Below are 19,082 nucleotides of genomic sequence, written 5' to 3'. Positions count from 1 at the left end.
ACTGATTTTTTCCTTTTCTCTCCCATTTTACTAAGATTTCAGGATGGACAACACAATTGAGCAATTTTAAGCTTGATTTTGGTGAAGTGTTCTAACCTATACTTTTTGTGTACTTCCCCTTTTTGGACCTCAGAGCTGTGCAGCTGAGGCTCAGGTCCCCGATGTTGCACTTGGCAGTAGGCGACAAAATTCTTCCTATTTGTTCCAGGTGTGTTTTAGACCCTATCTCACCCCCAGGAGCAAATCTCTTGGCTCTGCCACTGACTTCTGACTTTGAATTGGAAGGGAACATTGTCTTTTCCCATAGTCTTTGACCAGCCTCTCTGCACCTACTTCCAGTGTTTTTGGCTTTCTTGGAAACACAAGATCTCAAGTTTCAGCACTGGAAGCACAGGGAGGCTTGCAGCCCTGGAAGTGCTCAACATGGTGGACCAGGCTCCTGTCAGGCTGCTGTCTGATAGGCTTACAACCCCTCTTTGGGGTCTGTGTAACGAAGAGAGAAAGAGAGACTTCTTAGAACTCTGCAAAATGCCAGAACATTTGATTTCCTATGCCATCTCAACCTTAATTATAACTGCAAAGCCAAAGGCTTATAATCAGTAATCTCATTGAAATTGACAAGGTCATTTCCCTCAAATAGCCATTTAAAACTATGCTATTTCTGTTGCTTGTTAAAAACCTATTGCTGAATCTTGAAAACCAGAATTAAGGTTATTGGTTTTGTAAGAGCTTGAAGGTTTCTGTGACCAATTTGAAGCCGCGATGAAGAATACCCAGGCCAGGAGAAAAGCCAGGTAAGCTAGTATTTTTTCCCCAAATAACCAACTGTGTTTTCTGTTAAGTGCCCTGCCTCTTGTCATATTTGCAGCTTCCAAAGTCCACAGCGACATTACAGTGGAACCCTGGTTCTTCACCATTCAGGAAAATACCAGCTGGCAGTCACTGGTATGAAGTGGATTCAGCAACCAGGAGTGTCATATTTAGCCAGGGTAGTCTGGAGAGGAGAGGACAGACACAGATGAACCACTGTTGCCCCTAAGAAAGATGGCCAAGTGGCGCCTGGGTGGCTCCGACGGTTAAGCGTCTGCCTTCGGCTCAGGTTATGATTCCAGGGTCCTGGGATGGAGCCTCGCGTTGGGCTCCCTGCTCAGTGGGGAGCCTGCTTCTCCCCCTCCCTCTGCCTGCTTCTCACTCTCCCTCTGCCTGCCGCTCCCCTCTGCTTGTGCTCTCTCTCTGTGTCAAATAAATAAATAAAATCTTCAAAAAAAAAAAAAAAAAAAAAGATGGCCAAATAGCCAGTCTGAGTGACCGATGAAAGGGGAGGGTAGCGGCTGGGCTGTGCTTACCCTTGCCGGCCTCTTGAGAGAAGACTGGACCTCATACCAAACTTCCTACACTACTGAAAGGTGACAAGGGTCCTTTCGTGAGGTCATCACACATTACTAATCCAGGAATGGATGTTCTGTGCCTGCCGTAGCTGGCCAGGACCGTTCATTACATGAAAAAATAAGACCCGGCCGCTAACTCTTTCAAGGGTAACATGAAAAGCAGGAAATTTAAACTGAGAGACTCCGAACATGGCAACTTCCTTGTGCCGACATGACCCACACCCTCATCAGTCCCCTGCCAACCTCATGACCAAAATGCATCCCTTGTGGTGACTGGGGAGGGGCACTGGAAGCTGCATCTGAGTATCTGAGGCCTCTGTGAGGCCACCGCCGCATTTCCTGTTGCGTCCCCTTCTCAGTAAAGTCAGGGTGAGGTAAGCCAGCAGTGTCTTGTGAGTCTGACTGATAACCTGAGCCTGAAACGGTCTTGCAAATGGCAAACGCTTTGCCTGTAAAAACAGTAATTTCTCATGCAGCTATCATTAAGCACTCTTCGCCCAGCCTCCAGGGAAGTCTGATAGTTGACTTTTACTATGTTTGAGTCTTTGAAATGTTCCCTTTTATGTTATCTATCCCATCCTGGCAATAAGCAATAATCCTAGGCATCTTGGACCAGACTACTCCACACTATGTCCTTGTTGAACTGGGATCTCTCTCTAGAGGTTTTCAGATTAAAAACAAAACAAAACAAAAACAAAACAAAACAAAACCCAACTAGTTAAAAAAGTGGCACAGGTAGCAGCAGCTTCAACCCCGGTAGAAATCTGACAGTTTCTCCTAGAGTGATTCATGTTACAGAATCAATTGTCAAACATAATGGTATCTTTCCACAGAAATTCCTTAAAAAATGGGCACAGGCAATACAAGATAAAATTCGCTACATAAGCATATTACTTTTTTAGTAAACAAAAAGAAATGGCTAACTGAAAGTAAGGCATTTAGGAACATCCAAGGAACCACAGGGGTGACTTGTATACGACTATGATTTTAATACTCATTCAATAAAATCCTAGGAAATAACCTTCTATCAGACAGTGTCTTGTTTTTCAATTTTATGTCTCAAAAGGGAAAGAAAACATGCACCATGAAATTTACATATCTGTTACTTATAAAGATACAGTCAAACTTAACTTCCACAAAATACCATTTTATTTTAATTTAATTAATTACCAGCTAGTAGGTCTGCCGATGCTGATGAACTAGAAGCAGCCTGAGGTGCAGGTTGGGGTTCAGAAGCACTACTTCCAAATGCATCTACCCATTATCCATTATGCAGCAAAAAAGTAAAAGAATGTAAACAGTAAGTACAGTAAGTAAATTAAGTGTTTTGCCAAGAAATGCATAGACATGACACTGTGCGGTGAGCTTGTCACCTGTGGATAACTGAAATGATTGAGTGAGCTGAATTATGCTCTGACCAGTTTATTCTCTCAAAAAAGAGTTCTAGAATATTTCAGATTAACACCCCTTTGTAAGAGAATTCTTTTTTAAAGAATAAAAGTTTTGGACTAAATCCTGACATCTCTTAAAATAGGACCAAGGTTTAAAAAATTTTGCCCGAAGGCAATACAATGGAATTTTCCCATTTAGAACTCTATTAAACGTAGAAAAAAAATTAACAGACTTAATTCAAGCAGCAGCAGCAGCTCCACTTGAACCCATTTATCAGAGTTCAGTGTTTATTTGCCACAAGTTTTGAGCTCTGAATGTCAGAGACTGTGACACCATTGTACCCCTCATGGCACATACCATGATGCTTCCACGTACAGTAGGTAAGGTACTCAGTGTGGTTTAACTTGCTAAGAATGGCATTTGAGCCCGGGGCATACACATTTGTGGACGTTCATGAAGAAATCACTTCAAACCTGTATGTTTCCCTATAAATTTACTGCTACTAAATGACTTTAAATGCATCACCCTAATGAGTAGTGCAAGAGTTAATTCAGTACATCTCCCTGCTGTCAGATAACATAAAAGTAAGGGGAAAATACATTTAAACCAGTGAAACATCTTCTAGTTCTCTGGAAAGATTTTAAAACATTACGCTCAATAAACCCTACAGAATAATGTATGGCTGTACGGCTTATGTTTTCAGTTTCGACTGGCTTGTTTTCAATTCTAAATTAACTAGTTAACGTTTATATTGCTTTTAAGAACTTAGAAATGCTGATTTAGCCAACAGATCAGGTTCACCAAGGAAGAACAGTAGAAGGAAATTCCAACCAGCTGATTCTACATTAGGATGAACAGAAAGTTAAAAACACAAAGACTTCGAATGAAAAATGATCTGGTTCTGTTAGGCCATGCATTGAAAATTGTGATGAACTGATGAGGATGAAGATGATGATGGCAAAGCAATGGGAAAGATCTTAAAAACTTAAGTTTACAGTTAAGAGATGGAAATAACTTCAGAGTCAAAAGAAAGAATGATGGAATATAATGAAAGAGAAGATGTAGAAACTGAGGGAGAAAAAAATAAAGACTGTTTACGTGTTGAAGGAGGAGAGGTACGCACCCCCAAAAAGGTCTATCACGCCTGAAGAATCCACCTTTGCTGGAGAGGCAGTGGTTGCAGGAGTCGGTACTGCAAATGCATCCACTGCAGTGAAGCACACAACAGGAAAAATCACACGTCACCCAAGGGAAAATAAAGCCATGCATGAGCCTTGACAGATGGCTTCCTGGGATTTCGTGTTTAACAGCGGGCAGTAAGATCGCAGTCTTAACAGTTAAGACAAAGCAAATGGATTTAAAAATATACACTTTCCCGAAGAAAATAACATTTGACTTCTTGAACTCAGAGGTTTTAGCGAGGGTGGGTGGGTGGGTGGGTGGGGGGGAGTTGTCTCTTTTCACCAGCATTAGATTGGAAATTATGAACCTCATCAGTTGGTGATGGGCCAAAATGAGATTTTTTTTTTCTTTTCCAAGTGAATTTTGAGTTTAAAAGAACTCCAGACAAACCTGCACGTCTTCGTGTCCGCCTCTCCACACACAACCCCCACCAGACATCTCAGAAGGCTTGGCCTTGGCAGAAGCACTCACCGGATAAGAGGTCAGCAGTGAGAGAGCTCTCAGGCACAGGAGAGGCCCCTTGTGGTGGAGAGGAGAAAGCGTCTTCCCAAAGTGAAACAAACCAAAACCAAGCAGAGGTAAGTAGAAAGCGGAAATCAAAGTTCAATATCTAACAAATGCATTATCACAGGGGAGCATCAAGAGTTCAGTCATCAAAACATCGGGGAGGGGGGAACTAATGTTCAAAAAAAAAAAAAAAAAAAAAAGGGTGGCTTTGGTTTTACCTGTACCAAACAGGTCTATGCTAGGAGCAGCATCTGGCTTAGGCGCCGCGGCGACTTCCGGAGGGGCCTCAAACAAATCTAAGACCAAGAACACACATGCCTTTACTCTACTGGACAGACCAGCCTGACACACCATCACCTCCCAGTTGTGCATCAGCACGGGGGAGAATTCCGAAATAAGCGGCATGGGGTTGACCCGGTTGTCATGCAGTAACGGTTGTGTGTGCAGGGCATCTCGGGTACCAGAATTCAATCCACCCGATGGAGAGAGTTCAACAACAACAAAACATTACCACCAAAGATATCTAGAGCAGGAGGAGCGGCGGTGGCGGTGGCTGAGGTGGTGGCGGGGGCGGCGGTGGCCGCGGTGGCAGCTGCGACAGCGGGAGCAGGAGAAGGAGCAGTGGCGGGAACCGGAGGGGCTGTGCTAGCTGTAGGGGTAACTACAGGAACACTGGTCTCAGGTGGCTTCATTGCAAAGAGGTCCAGCTCGGGTGCAGCCTCTGCACTACCTTCAGATGGGGCAAAGGGGTCTTTTGGAAAAGGAAGGTGGAGACACACATATAGCATCAGTAAGGAAAGAGACGAGAGAGAGAGAGAGGCATCATAACTATGGGTAAGAGACACCTTACGCAGATATTCACATACTAGCTAGGCATTAGGCTGCCTGGACTGAACTACTATCCTATTAGCAACGGTCAGTGATTAGGATGTTTTTATAAATAAAAAAAAAGAAAATTTAGTAGGTAACACAAGTTAAAAAACTAAAACGCTTCAATGTAAGATTAGCTTACGGTCTAGGATTAGAGATTGTTCTTCAAATCCTCAATCTGGGCAATTTGGTAGCTTTGAAAATTCACTAAAACATGCCTATATAGTAGAACTCAGCGCTACAGAAGAGTACAATCCAGCAGGAGGGGACCAAAAAAACATTAAGAGAGCATACTTGCACTGACAAAAATTGTCAATCTTGAGAAATTGTCAATTTTGATAAGTATGCATTTGGTTGTCTTAATGTTTTAAGTGCCGGCGCTACTGATTCAGTTATGATGAATGATCCTTTATACTCAGAAGAAATTAAAGTCAGAAGAACATATGGCCACATCTCACTACGGGAGTTTCACATTGGGACAGAGAAAACAACAGACTTGCTCGCGACTATCGACCCACCATTTCCTGAGCATGCATCAAGTGCGGCGGCTACGGGGGCTGGGGTCGCTGGCGCGGCGGCCCCTTCGGATGCTGCAGGGGCCTCCCCGGGAGAAGCTGCAAAGGCATCTTGGGTGCGGTTTTTAAAACAACACAAATTAAAGGAATAAAAAGAGAAGAAAATATAGTAAAAGAACCAAGTTAAATTGCAGAAAAGGCTCCCTTATACAACATGAATTTCTTCAAATGCATTCTTATAGCCCATGCACTGTTGGCGGTCACAAAATCGTGATTCTTTGCGCTCCTTCGTGTTAGTTACATGCAAGTGGTACAGGGTTCATACTGCTGAGGCCTATTAGGATCCATCAGGTAACATGATTCCCATTGTATAAGGGCTCGGAGAAGCATGTTTTATGTAACATTAGAAATTAATGGATGTGAAAATTAAAACACAAAAATAACTTTATTAAGTGATTTAAGACATTAATCTTTCATGGCTGGTGAACACTTATTCACTATGTTACTATGATGTCTCTTTGACTGGTGGTTTCTACCAAACATAGATGTCTTCTTTAATGGCAATAAAATCAAACATACGATGGTAACGTAAACAAATAATTATAGTTTAAAAAAGTTTTATGGTCTAGTACAGGCATAAACACTGTTAACATGAAAGGTTTACTAAGTATTCATAAGAAAGTTAAGTCTTTGTTATCCTTGAAAAACATTTTCAGATACAACCAAGGATTTAAGGAAATAGATAACAAAACTAGGGGATGACACTATAATGCCTTTATTTCAACTTAAATTTATCGTTGTTTTATTTATTTATTTATTTTTAAGATTTTATTTATTTGTTTGACAGAGAGAGACACAGCTAGAGAGGGAACACAAGTAGGGGGAGTGGAAGAGGGAGAAGCAGGCTTCCCGCCGAGCAGGGAGCCCGATGCGGGGCTCGATCCCAGGACCCTGGGATCATGACCTGAGCCGAAGGCAGACGCTTAACGACTGAGCCACCCAGGCACCCCAAATTTATCGTTGTTTTAAAATATTGTATTCCTCTCATTATTCAGAAAATGATCTATTTTCAACAAACTAAAAACATAGTTTCATGCTTTAAGACTATAAGCATATCACTATTTATAGCAGAAAATCATTAACATACAGGCAGCCCCAGTTTATAAATGCCCAATATATAAATGGCTGATGTGTACAAACAGCACCCAATGTGTTTCTGTCAGTAAACCATGTTAATTTGGTAAAAAAAAATCCTGGAGTCTTCAAAGAGATTCTATAGCTCGAAAGTACAAAAGAATGAAGCTATCATTAGCATGATTTGCTGAGAAGAAATTCCTGGAAATATCCACCTAGAATCTGCCACTTACCTGCTAGACTTCTCATCCTAAAATACTGCCTTCCACAATATCTACAAGTGTCCCCTAGAACATTGTTCCTCTGGCCGTTAAGGATTTATCATATATGCTTGTGAAATGCTACACAGTATATCCCTTTTCTTGGAGATTTACGTAGTATACATTAGGCTCTAGGAAGTCCTATAGTGAAGGCGCTTGTCTCTGAGTTTAACCCAGCATGTTCCAAACTGATCTTAGTATGAAACAGACTTTCCTGCTTTCCTGTCCTGAGGCCCGGCATTAAGTGGAACAACAAACAATAAATTGGTCACTTGGGTTGAAAGGCCCTTTACAAGAACACAAATATCCTAAGGAGGTCACGTACTGCATGGAGCATTGGATGTTATACGAAAACAATGGATCGTGGATCGCCACATCAAAAACTAATGATGTGTGGTGACTAACATAACATAATAAAATTAAAAAAAAAAAGAAGAACACAAATATCCTTAGAAGACACAATGAGACAATCAGTTATTCATATCTTACAGATTTATTTGATCTGCTTGCTTCCCTCAGCTACACAAGGGAATATGTTTTCGGAGCAAGGGTCTGTCAAGGGAGAGGCCAAATAATACTGGAGTGTGGCTAGGCCAGGCTTGCTTCCCCAGATGCAATGCTAAGGACACTGTAATAGAGGGCTTAGAGCAGTATGAAAACCCTAAGAACCGGGGCAGAACACAAGAGAGTGTAAGAGGAGGTTGGCAGGGCTGAAAGTATTTTGCCACAAGTCAGGTCTGTTTTCTTTCTTTTTATTCCCATAAAACCTTGAACCAAGGCTAATAATACTAGAACTAGTAAAAATGGTAATAGCAGTCACTAGTGAGTATGCACCACTGTGTAAATACTTTATGGACATTATTAAATTTAATTCCTGTAACTATCTCACAATATAGGTTCTATTATCTCCACTTTGTAGATAAGAACAGAAGCTTGGGGAGTCTGAGTGACTTGACCAAGGTCACCAAACAGGCAAATGGTGGTGTCAGGATTTGGTTGTAAATTGACGGAGGTTTGTGTGTTTAGCTACTATGCTGCACTGTCGAGAGCCATGCCACACTCTACTGTTTCATCTTTGTTGGATGGAATAAACACCAGTTATATCAGTGTTGGGGGTCAAGTAAATATCCATGGGCTGGCCTCTACAATTATCACCTACGTGTAAGTAGGTGAAACCCATATTTGTAACCATGTCCTCAGAAGAGGTTTTTTTCTTCCCTGTCATCTCCTTTTAATGCTTCTCCTGTTACTTAAAAATAAACATTATAAACTCCTCTAGTCCCATCAGAACTTGTCTTAAAGGGCGCCTGGGTGGCTCAGTCATTAAGTGTCTGCCTTCAGCTCAGGTCATGATCCCAGGGTCCTGGGATCGAGCCCAGCATCAGGCTCCCTGCTTGGCGGAAAGCCTGCTTCTCCCTCTCCCACTCCCCCTGCTTGTGTTCCCTCTCTCACTGTGTCTCTCTCTGTCAAATAAATAAATAAAAATCTTTAAAAAAAAAAAAAAAAGAACTTCTCTTAAGGACAGGAGGCCAGCTGCTCCAGGTCCTGTCTGATAAGTCTTCCAGGCCAGGAGGGAGAGATTTGCATGAGCGAGGCTGCAGCCGAACCCAGCCCCAGCCACTGCCTGACTAGCCAGGAAGGAGACCCTGAATGAGAACAGTCCAGCAGAGCTCAGTTGGCTCCAGAGCTGTGAGAGGTAATAGAATTTTTTTGTTGTAAATAAAACAAAACTTGTTTTACTACCTAGCTTTCTTTATCAATGGCAGCATTATCCTTCCAGTTCTGAAAACTCAAGCTCTTTCCAATCAAGTTCTCTTTCCCTTGTTACCCATTTGCAGTTCATTTTTACATTCTGCTTATTTTCAAACAGTCCTATTTCCTGGAAATGCATGTTCCTGCTGTTCTACAATTATGTACCCAGTCCAGACCTTCCCCAGCAAAATCATCTCCCTGATACCGCCGCTATAGACCAGCCTTTTTTTCCTTCTAGCAATCTAGGAAGAATTTTCTCTTATTTTTTTTAGCATGTGACTACCTTTCTAAAAATTTCATTTGAAAATTTTTTTATTTCATTTTTATTTCATTTGAAATTTACTTAGCTGTAATTTTCCCCACCTGAACTCTCCCCATGTTCTCCAGTCACATGAGCCATCTTTAAATCACATACTTGGCGCAAAGGTTTCAATTATTGTCAACAGCCTGGAAGTCACCATTCCAGTCTTCCCCAAAGGTCCCAGGTTATAAGACTCTTACATGAAATCTATTTTTAAGTTCTTGTATTTAAGTTCTGGTTTTAAGGAAGGTTGATTAACTTAGTTTGTCAACAAACTTGTGCAAATGAAAGCAGGCTTGTGAGCTAAGTTCTCTGGTTTTCCAGCCACTTGGTTTCATGCCCACAGACTACATCCTCATGAGGGCTTGCTCACATACTGACACAGGTGATTGAAAGGGTACCCTGGCAAAAGTGTAGAGGAATTAGTATCAATTTAGCATTCCCGTGCTTAGAAAAACCCTGTGTTGTCACAGACTCATGTGTTGCTGTGAGCAAAGTTTTCAAGTGAAAAATAGAATATTTGAAACAAGTTTGTCTTTTATCAGTATCTGTAAATTTTACTGATTTTTTAAAAGCACAATACTACCTTGCAGTCCTGTTGTGCATGACCACAGAAAGCAGATTTTTTTCTTAAAAGTTCACTTTAAAAAATAAAGCATTTAGTAAGTACAATGTTTCTGAAAAAAAAATTTTTAATGACTTAACACTGAAATAACTAAAATGTTAGGTGGAGTGTCAATCTGGATATTTAAAACTGATAACATTTCCTATTTTTCAAATTTGTAATGAGAATGCATAGAAAATTTCAATGTTTTAATATTTCATACTCATGAAATTAATTAGCTGCTTTTCAGAAATTAAAGCTCTTTAACTTACTTCTAAAGATATCTATTTAATACTGCTGTACAAGCTAGATAAAACCTCAAAAGCACGTTTTAAAGTCACGTAAACAAAATATCTGGTGCCCTTGTGTATTTAAGAGTTCTATCACTTACCCATTTTAGTGATACAGAATAAGAAAAAAAATGGCCACACAACATGGCCCATCTCTAAATAATTCGTTGTAAATCAATAAAGAGCATGAAAGAAATTAGGGAATATCCTTGAAAACTACATAATAGTGACACGTATAGACTCCTGACCATAAATGATAGAGATTTTATAGCTGTCAGAGGTCAGGAGACAGGTTGTGGGACTATCCAGATCAATAAAAATGATTGTGATGAGATTTACAGATGTACTCACTAAACCTACAGCCAAATGTCTAGAAAGGATACTAGTGAAATCCCAAGGAGGGCTCCATTCTTTGGCATTAAGTTAGATGGCTTTCTGAAGCATTAGTCTTCTAAATCTGTATTTCAGGTTAGAAAAAGCCATGACCATATTTACAAATACACAGATTTTTCTGCTTGAGGAATACAGAAAAATCAGTAATAAGTGATCAACACAAACCGCAGGATGGCACAAAGACTGTATCAAAGCAGTATGTTAGGCTTTATTATTCTAGAGAGCCAGGAGGGAAGCAAGCTGGGGTTGACTGATTTCTTAAAGGCAATTCAGCTCCTTACAAATGGACTGAACAACAAAAATCTAAACAGCTAAAGATGTAGAAATGTTCAAGCACACAAGTTATCCATCGTGTCCATATCTTCCTTGACGTTTTTCTGTCAACATAAGCCTATGAGAAACCACTCATACCCAATACCAATTGTGGGGGGCGTAGCAGGGGGTGAAGAAGTTGATTTTATAAATTTAAGCTAAAAATTTAATTTTTGGTCTCAGAAGTTATAGAGGTGTACCTGAAAAACTAACTTTTGCTAGTGGTTGACTATTTTTAATAAAATATTCAAGAACCTTCCCCTACTTTTTAAAAAATGGTTTTCTCCTATAATAGGAACGGCAGCGCAGCAAGACGGCAGGAACTTCCTCGTGTGAAACACTGGGCGCAGTGCTGTGTCCAGTTGAGTGCTCCTTGTTGCTCCTCAGCGACTGGGCCATGGCGGGGAGCACAGCGCCATGTGGCAGTGTGCAAGCGTACCTTCCCTGGGGAATGTACTGACTCCACCAGAGCCTGCCAAACCTCTCCTGCTCTCCCTGTCACTCGCCTCCTCCAATTTCTTTACCATTTTCTCAAAATGCCCTGGGAAAGATGTTATATGGTAATGAAGAAACACAAAACTATGATGACTATAACACCATTCGATGTATGTATTTGACATCAGCACTTCTCCAGGTGTGGACATCAGCACCACTCAGATGGGAATGTGTAAATGGCTGCAGACGGTTCCTCAGGTCCGGGCATATTATGCTGCCAGAGTCTAGGATACCTGACTCAAGCTCACAGCTGTAAATCAACTCTGTCAGAATTTACATTTGCATGTAAAGTATATTTTCAGGCAATCATTTCAAAGCCTGACCTAAACCTGTTTTCCATCAGCATTTTGAGTGTTGGTATCAGATGATCTCTCAAAGTTCCAAAGCCAAAGATGCTCCAAGTTTTTGCTTGTACAGAACAAGCTTACAATTACAAAAATGGGCATATCCCTAAACTCTCTTCAGAGACCTCCAAATCTGAACTACTCTTAGATGATTTTTTGTCTTACATCTTAAAAAATAACTTAAGCCAGGACTTCCCCTTCCATATTCTCCAAGTACTATTCATTCAGCTAGTGTGAATGTGGTCAAAAAGTCACACCTAAATATGATAGAGAGGTCTGGTACCACCTTCATATAGATACTGCTGGGCAGGAGCATATAGGGGACAAGGGTTCTAACAGCAACTTAAATCCTCACTTTTAAAAAATGGAAAAATCAAGTGGGCTTAAAGCATTGCAACCTTTGCTCTAAAACCACTAAAATTAAGTGAAGATAAAGTTGATGAAGTTAGCGAAGATAAATACATATGAATAAACATGTAAAAAGTAGTGGAACACTCTGACGTGCTGTTATATAATGTAAACATTTTTAAGTACCTTAACTCTAAGGTAATTTTAGCAAACCTGGCAGGAAAAGGACAAAACCGTGATGTGACCGACTAACCTCCAAAGAGATCCACGTCAGCAGTGACAGCAGTGACAGTTGTAGTGGTTGAGGCAGAGGCTGAAGCAGTTGCAGTTTCAGAAGTTGTAGTAGGAGGGCTAGGTTCTGGTGCAAAGGGATCTGAAACTTGTGCTTCAGAGGGAACAGAGGAAAGTGCAGCCAGAGAATCTACGTTGCACCACAGACAGAGAACCAACAGGAGAGAAGAGGAGGAAAAGGACAGAAGATATACCAGACTCCAAATGACCAAATAAGGACAGTTATTAAGAAATGGAGGTCTCTCAAAACAGAAGTTTAAAATAAAGCTTTACTCACCCTCTCCCAAAAGGTCTACCGATGTCCATTATGTGTCAGCGTATGAAGAAATAAGAGAGAAAGCTGAAACATGCAACCACACCAATGTCCAAGCAGGGCGAGGTACTAACTGAAGACATTTTAGCTGTATGCACCTTTCTGGACCATTTATAATCACGAAAGAGTGTATTACCTATTATTATCATGGAATGTTTGAGCTGGAAGGGACCGTAGGGATCCTCTAGACCAAGCTTCCAATTTTATAAATGGGAAAATGGAGAGCAAGCAAGGTCAAGAGACTTACCTGAAGTCAGCTCTAAATAACTTTGACAAACTCTATTTCTTACCAGATTTACCATTTCATCTGCTTTGATGCATTTCACTACACGATAAATATCAATTCTAAGGAAACTGTAGTCAATGAAACTTTATTAATCCTCTATTTGATGTGTCACTTCAGTCCAGAATACCACAGAATAAATACAGGCTTTCTGATAGCTGTAGTTTGATTGTAGAACATACCAAACACAGTCAAAGAACAGTCCAAGTTTAGGGGCTAGAAAAAAATAACCCTCACCTCCATGATTTTTGTCTTCATAAATTTCACATTATTGGATGTTTTTCAATTCTATATATAATCTTTCCATTTATAAACATTATGTGACAACATAATGAGAATTATTTTTAAGATGAACGAGACAAGACTGTGTAGCATCCAAACTTTTCAGGCCTTCTGAGGTCTGCATTCCTTTTGGAGGTGCATACTTAGTGTTCAACAGTGGGATTACAGTTGGCATCCTAAATAAAAAGCCCAGGAAGGGTAATTCTTAACTATACTATAACTTTAGGTTAAACATTTAGAGAGTCCAATAGCATTCTTGTATTCCCAATCATGTGATATAACCCAGGGCTCATATTTGAATTCATGAATGTTACTGGAAATTTATTTTAATCATGAAGAAATTTTATCAGAACTCATTAGGGGAGCTATTTTCTTAAGAGCCTTAGAAACAATATGAGAACTAAGTAAACTAAAAGTTCTAGAAGACATTTAAAAAACTGAGAAACATAAATTTGACATTAAAAATAATCATATTCATTTAACTATGCAATTTGCAAACCCAATAAATATTAGATAAAGCACTCTACAGACACACTAAGGTAATCAAAGCCCTTCTAACCAAATCTTTTATATTTCATAACAGCATTAACAAATTATAGCACACAGGGTACTTCACATTAGAAACAGTTTTTTAATTTTAGAACATATGCATAATTAACAGCAGGCAAAAAGGAGCTATGTTGATTTGGGGCTGTAAGCTGAACAGGTAGGCCCCAAATCCTGAGAAACAGAAGGTACTTCCAATAATTCCTCAAACCAACAGTATCAGGCCCAATACAACTGTTACTCTATACTCATACATCCCAAAATATTAATTAGAAACCAAACTGGGTCATCAGAAGCCAGACAGACTTGGTTTCTCTATTCTCCTGGCATTGGTGGGACTCTCTCTAGTCTTGCTTTATCAATGGCTAGTTCAAGAAACAATGTAGCAGAAGAGCTAAGAGCCATGTGATTTAACAGTTTCCAGACTTGCTATTGTCTATGCCAGGGAATGGGCAATTTATTTCGTACATTTGGTAAGTGAGAAAGGAGAAGACTATTCACGTGTATTGGAAAGAGAGAGAAATAGAAATATTTTTAAAAAGTATAAAAGATTAAAATACTAGTTCCATGTTTTTGACTAATGTTTTATTCAGATTGAGGGTTATAAGACTTGTTGCAATATGATGAAAGATGGAAAGTAAAATTTCCTAGGGAAATGTATGACGACTAAACATAGTGGTGCATAACTGATGCTGAAAACTTTTGCTACAGATGTTAATCTCTAAAATCTTAATTTTCTGGATGAAATATAATTTATGTTACTTATTTCTTGCTTTATGCAAAATTTTCCCTAGTATAAAAGAAAGCCCTATTTTATGATGATGGGAACAGTTATTCTCAAAGCTATCAGTGTTTATAAAAGATTAAACTATACAAACTGCTCCTCCCCATAACCCACAGCAGCAGAGTTCAATTCACTGGCAAGTAGTACATAATCAGAGTTATTTTTTTGCGTTATGGAAATTGCTAGAAAATATTCATTGTAACTGAGGAAACAAAACTACAACTAAATTAATAAGGAAATCTGTATTTTGCAGTGATATGAGGCTAAACTTCCTAGGTTATTATAAAGGTTGAATGTGTTAATATATTTAAGTGCTCACCCTTACCTGGAGCATATCAAATGCTTGCTAATAAAAATAGCAAGAGCTAACATTTAAGTCAAGTTATAATTTTCATTACAGAACTATGACTTTCAAAGCTTCTATAAATCTTTCTGGATGTATGTGTGTGTACACATGCATGTTTCCAAAATAGCCCATAGATATGCCCCCAGATTTAATGAACAAGCATATGGTAATATGTCACTAAAATTGCTTGTACTGTGGGTAATATTCCCCACGGAAACTATTAAAGTCATATGATTGCATAATAAGGGTGAGCCTTCAAATGGATGTTGGTAATTACTTTCTATTAGGTCTCTTAATTCTAATAAAAACCCTAATTAGGTCAACTAATAAAACCCTAATAGGAATTCTATATTTCTCAGAAAAGAGAAATTTCACTTCAAGCATTTATAAGAAGAAATGATCTGTTTCCCACTTCTAAGATACACAGAAAGACAACACACATACTCACTTGTTTCTGCTGAGAGGAATTTATTATGAAGAGAAAAACACTCTCATTATGGGGTCAATGGCAGGGATTAAAAAAACGCTCTGTCATCTTTCAGTCAAACATGTTCATTATCAGCCCACAGAATGCAAATCTTACATGGCATTATTTAACTTAGGTTTACTAAAATATGAATTCGCTAAAACGTGGTTGTCTTATGCCAACAGGAAAAGTACTATCATTTACAATATGTACCTTAAAATGGTAATATTTATCAGTACCCATAACCCCCAAGAGAAATTCATAAACACCTGAAATGGCCTTGGTTGTTGGAAAATGAATCCTCTTACTAGCATTATGGTCAGATGAGAGTATCTAAATAAGTCTACAGAGTTTTAAGGTTTATAGTTTATTGTCTGGTTATACAAAATTAAAATGTGTTTCAATAATAGAAGTGGCATGAATTTATCAAACAAGATCGAGAAAGTGATTTTATTTATTTTTGCTTAGTCAAATGACCAAAACATATTTGTTACAACTTAGCATCACGTTCAACCCCTACCGGGTATCTATAGGATAAATGCAAACTGAAGGTAGTGAATATTTCTCGATTTCATATTATACAACTTTACTTCAATTTCTTAAGGCTTATAAATTTTACTATTCTGCTTAGGAATTAGAGAATTTATTAGTATTTTTTCTTTCTAGCTGACCTTCTACTACTATGAAATAGTACAGTTATAGATATATTCTTGAGACAGAAGACTAATGATGTCTAATTATCAAAAAGTGACCATCAGGCCCTGAGCCAAGGTTCTGCTAGCCTATCAGGTGCTTTATTTCTTTTTCTTGCCTAATTGCTCTGGCTAAGACTTCCAGCACTATGTTGAATAGAAGTGGAGAGTGGGCATCCTTGTGTTGTCCCTAATCTTAAGAGAAAAAGGTTTCAGCTTTTCACCATTGAGTATGATGTTAGCTGTGGGCTCATCATATATGGCCTTTATAATGTTAAGGTACACTCCTTCTACTTATAATTTGCCAAGAATTTTTATCATGAAAGGATATTGAAATCTGTTAGATGATTTTTCTGCATCTATTGAGATCATATGATTTTTTCTTAAAGTAGACTCGATGCCCAGCGTGGATCCCAACACAGGGCTTGAACTCATGACCCTGAGATCAAGACCTGAGCTAAGATCAAGAGTTGGATGCTTAACCAACTGAGCCACCCAGGCACACTGAGATCATATGATTTTTACCCTTCTTTCTGTAATATCATATATCATGTTTACTGATTTGTATATATTGTATATATTGAACCATATATTGATAAATCCCACTTGATTATGGTGTATGATCCTTTTAATGGGTTACTGAATTTGGTTTGCTAATACTTGGCAAAGCATTTTTGTGTTTTTGTTCATAAAGGTTATTGGCCTGTAATTTCCTTTTCTTGCAGGTCCCTATCTGGCTTTGGTCTGAGGGTAATACTGGTCTCAAACTCCTTTTCAATTTTTTGGAAGAATTAGAGAAGGACTGGCGTTAATTCTTATTTAAATGTTTAGACAGAATTCATTTGTGAAGCTATCTGGTCATGGGTTTTTCTTGGGAGTTTTTGATTCATGTCTCAATTTCCTTACTCATTATGGGTCTGTTCAGATTTTCTATTTCTTCATGGTTCTGTCTCAGTCAGTTTTATGTTTCTAGGTATTTATTAATTTTTCTGGATTATCAATATGATGGCATATAATCGTTCATAGTAGTCTCTCATGGCCCTTTGTATTTTTATAATATCAGGTGTAATGTTTTCTCTGTCATCTATAATTTTATTTGAGTTCTTGCTCTTCTTTTCTTGTTTAGTCTAGCTAAAGGTTTGTCATTTTGTTTATTCAAAAAACCAATTCTTAGTTTCACTGATCTTTTCTATTGTCTCTCCAGTTTCTACTTCATTTATTTCTGGTCTAATCTTTCTTATTTTCTTCCTTCTGCTAATGTTGGGATTAGTTTGTTCTTTTTCTAGTTCCTTGAGGTATAAAGCTAGCTTGCTTATTTGAGATCTTTCTTCTTAATGTAGGCCTTTACCACTATAAACTTCCCTCTTAGAGTTGCTTTTGCAGCATCCTGTAGGTTTTGGTATGTTATGTTTCCATTTTCATGTGTTTCTTTTTTTTAATTAAGATTTTATTTCTTTATTGGGGAGAGAGAGAGAGAGAGAGCACAAGCAGGGGGGCGTGGCAGGCAGAGGGAGGAGAAGCAGACTTTCCATTGAGCAGGGAGCCTGATGCAGGGCTCAATCCCAGGCCTCAAAGGCGACGCTTAACTGACTGAGCCACTCAGGTGCCCCCATTTTCATCTGTTTCAAGATACTTTCTGATTTCATTTCAATTTCTTCTTTGACCCATTGGTTGGTCAGGAGTATGCTTGTTTAATCTCCACATATTTGTGAATGTTCCAATTTTCCTTTTGTTACTGATTTCTAGTTTCATACCACTGAGATTAGAAATGATACTTGCTATGACTTCAATCTTCTTTAATTTGCTAAGATTTGTTTAGTGCCCTAACTTACAATCTATCCTGGAGAGTGTTCCATGTGTGCTTGAGAAGAATGTATATTCTTCTGTGTTAAATGGAATGTTCTGTATATGTCTGTTGGGCCCATTTAGAATAAAGTTATCAAGCCCACTGTTTCCTTATTGATTTTCTGCCTGGATTATCTATCCATTGTTGGAAGTGGCATAAAAAAGTCCTCTACTGTTATTGTGTGGTTATTTCTCCCCTTGGTTCTGTTAATATCTGTTTTATATATTTAGGTGTCCCAATGTTTAGTGTATATACTTATTTATAATTGTTATCTCATCTTGATGGGTTAATCGTTTTATCATTATATAATATAGTGACCTTCTCTGTGTCTTGGATAGATTTTGACCAAAAATCTGCTTTGTCTGATAAAAGTATAGCCAATCCTGCTCTCTTTTGATTGCCATTTGCATGGAATATCTTTTTTCTATCCTTTCACTTTACCTATGTGTGTCCTGAAAGTTAAAGTGAGTCTCATAGGCAGCATATCGTCGGATCTTGTGTTTTTTTTTTTTTTTTTAATATTCACTGAACCACTCTGTGTCTTCTGATTTGGGGAATTTAATACATTTATATTTAAAGTAATTATTGATGAGTAAGGACTTATTATTGCCATTTTGTTTACTGTTGATTTTCCTTAGTGGTATGTTTTGATTCCTTTCTCTTTATCTTTTGAGTATCTAGTAGAAGTGTTTTCTTTGTATTTATCATGAGTCTTATATAAAACAGCTTATAGTTATAACAGTACATTTTAAGCTAAGAACTTAACTTCAATCATATACCAAAAGTCTACACTTCTACTCCTCCTCCTCACCCCTGACATTCTATACTTTGATGTCACAAGTTTTACATATCGTGTTTATACTAACAAATTATGGTAGCTTTAGTTATTTGGAATTCTTCTGTCTTTTAACTTTTATACTAGAGTTAAAAGTGATTTACTTACCACCACCACAGTATTAGAGTATTCTGAATTTGGCAATATATTTACCTTTACCAGTGAGCTTTATTCTTTCATATGTTTTCATGTTGGTACTTAACATGCTTTTGCTTTAATTTGAAGAACTCCCTTTAGCATTTCTTACAAGGCATGTCTAGTGGTGATGAACTTCTCTAGCTTTTATTTGTGGAGGAATATCTTCATCTTTC

The 19,082-nt window shown here is 38.5% G+C and overlaps 1 protein-coding gene across 7 annotated transcripts in view; it reads right to left on the bottom strand.

The window, feature by feature from the left end:
- The window catches only part of SNAP91 (synaptosome associated protein 91), a 144,851-nt gene that overhangs the window by 32,455 nt on the left and 93,314 nt on the right, over positions 1-19,082 (bottom strand). For 6 of the 7 annotated variants that reach the window (XM_032409348.1, XM_032409343.1, XM_032409347.1 and 3 more), the window contains exons 15-22: positions 12,656-12,670; positions 12,341-12,508; positions 5,858-5,965; positions 4,981-5,220; positions 4,688-4,765; positions 4,434-4,505; positions 3,904-3,987; positions 2,559-2,642 (exon numbers count right to left, since the gene is read on the bottom strand). In XM_032409348.1, coding sequence (XP_032265239.1) covers positions 2,559-2,642; positions 3,904-3,987; positions 4,434-4,505; positions 4,688-4,765; positions 4,981-5,220; positions 5,858-5,965; positions 12,341-12,508; positions 12,656-12,670 — 849 coding nt within the window. The remainder of the gene's footprint in view (positions 1-2,558; positions 2,643-3,903; positions 3,988-4,433; positions 4,506-4,687; positions 4,766-4,980; positions 5,221-5,857; positions 5,966-12,340; positions 12,509-12,655; positions 12,671-19,082) is intronic. The other variant, XM_032409349.1, reaches the window with a different exon arrangement.

This window comes from Phoca vitulina, unplaced genomic scaffold (assembly GCF_004348235.1).
Source record: "Phoca vitulina isolate PV1807 unplaced genomic scaffold, GSC_HSeal_1.0 scaffold11, whole genome shotgun sequence".
Lineage (NCBI taxonomy): Eukaryota > Metazoa > Chordata > Mammalia > Carnivora > Phocidae > Phoca > Phoca vitulina.
This window is presented reverse-complemented; position numbering and strand designations above follow the sequence as displayed.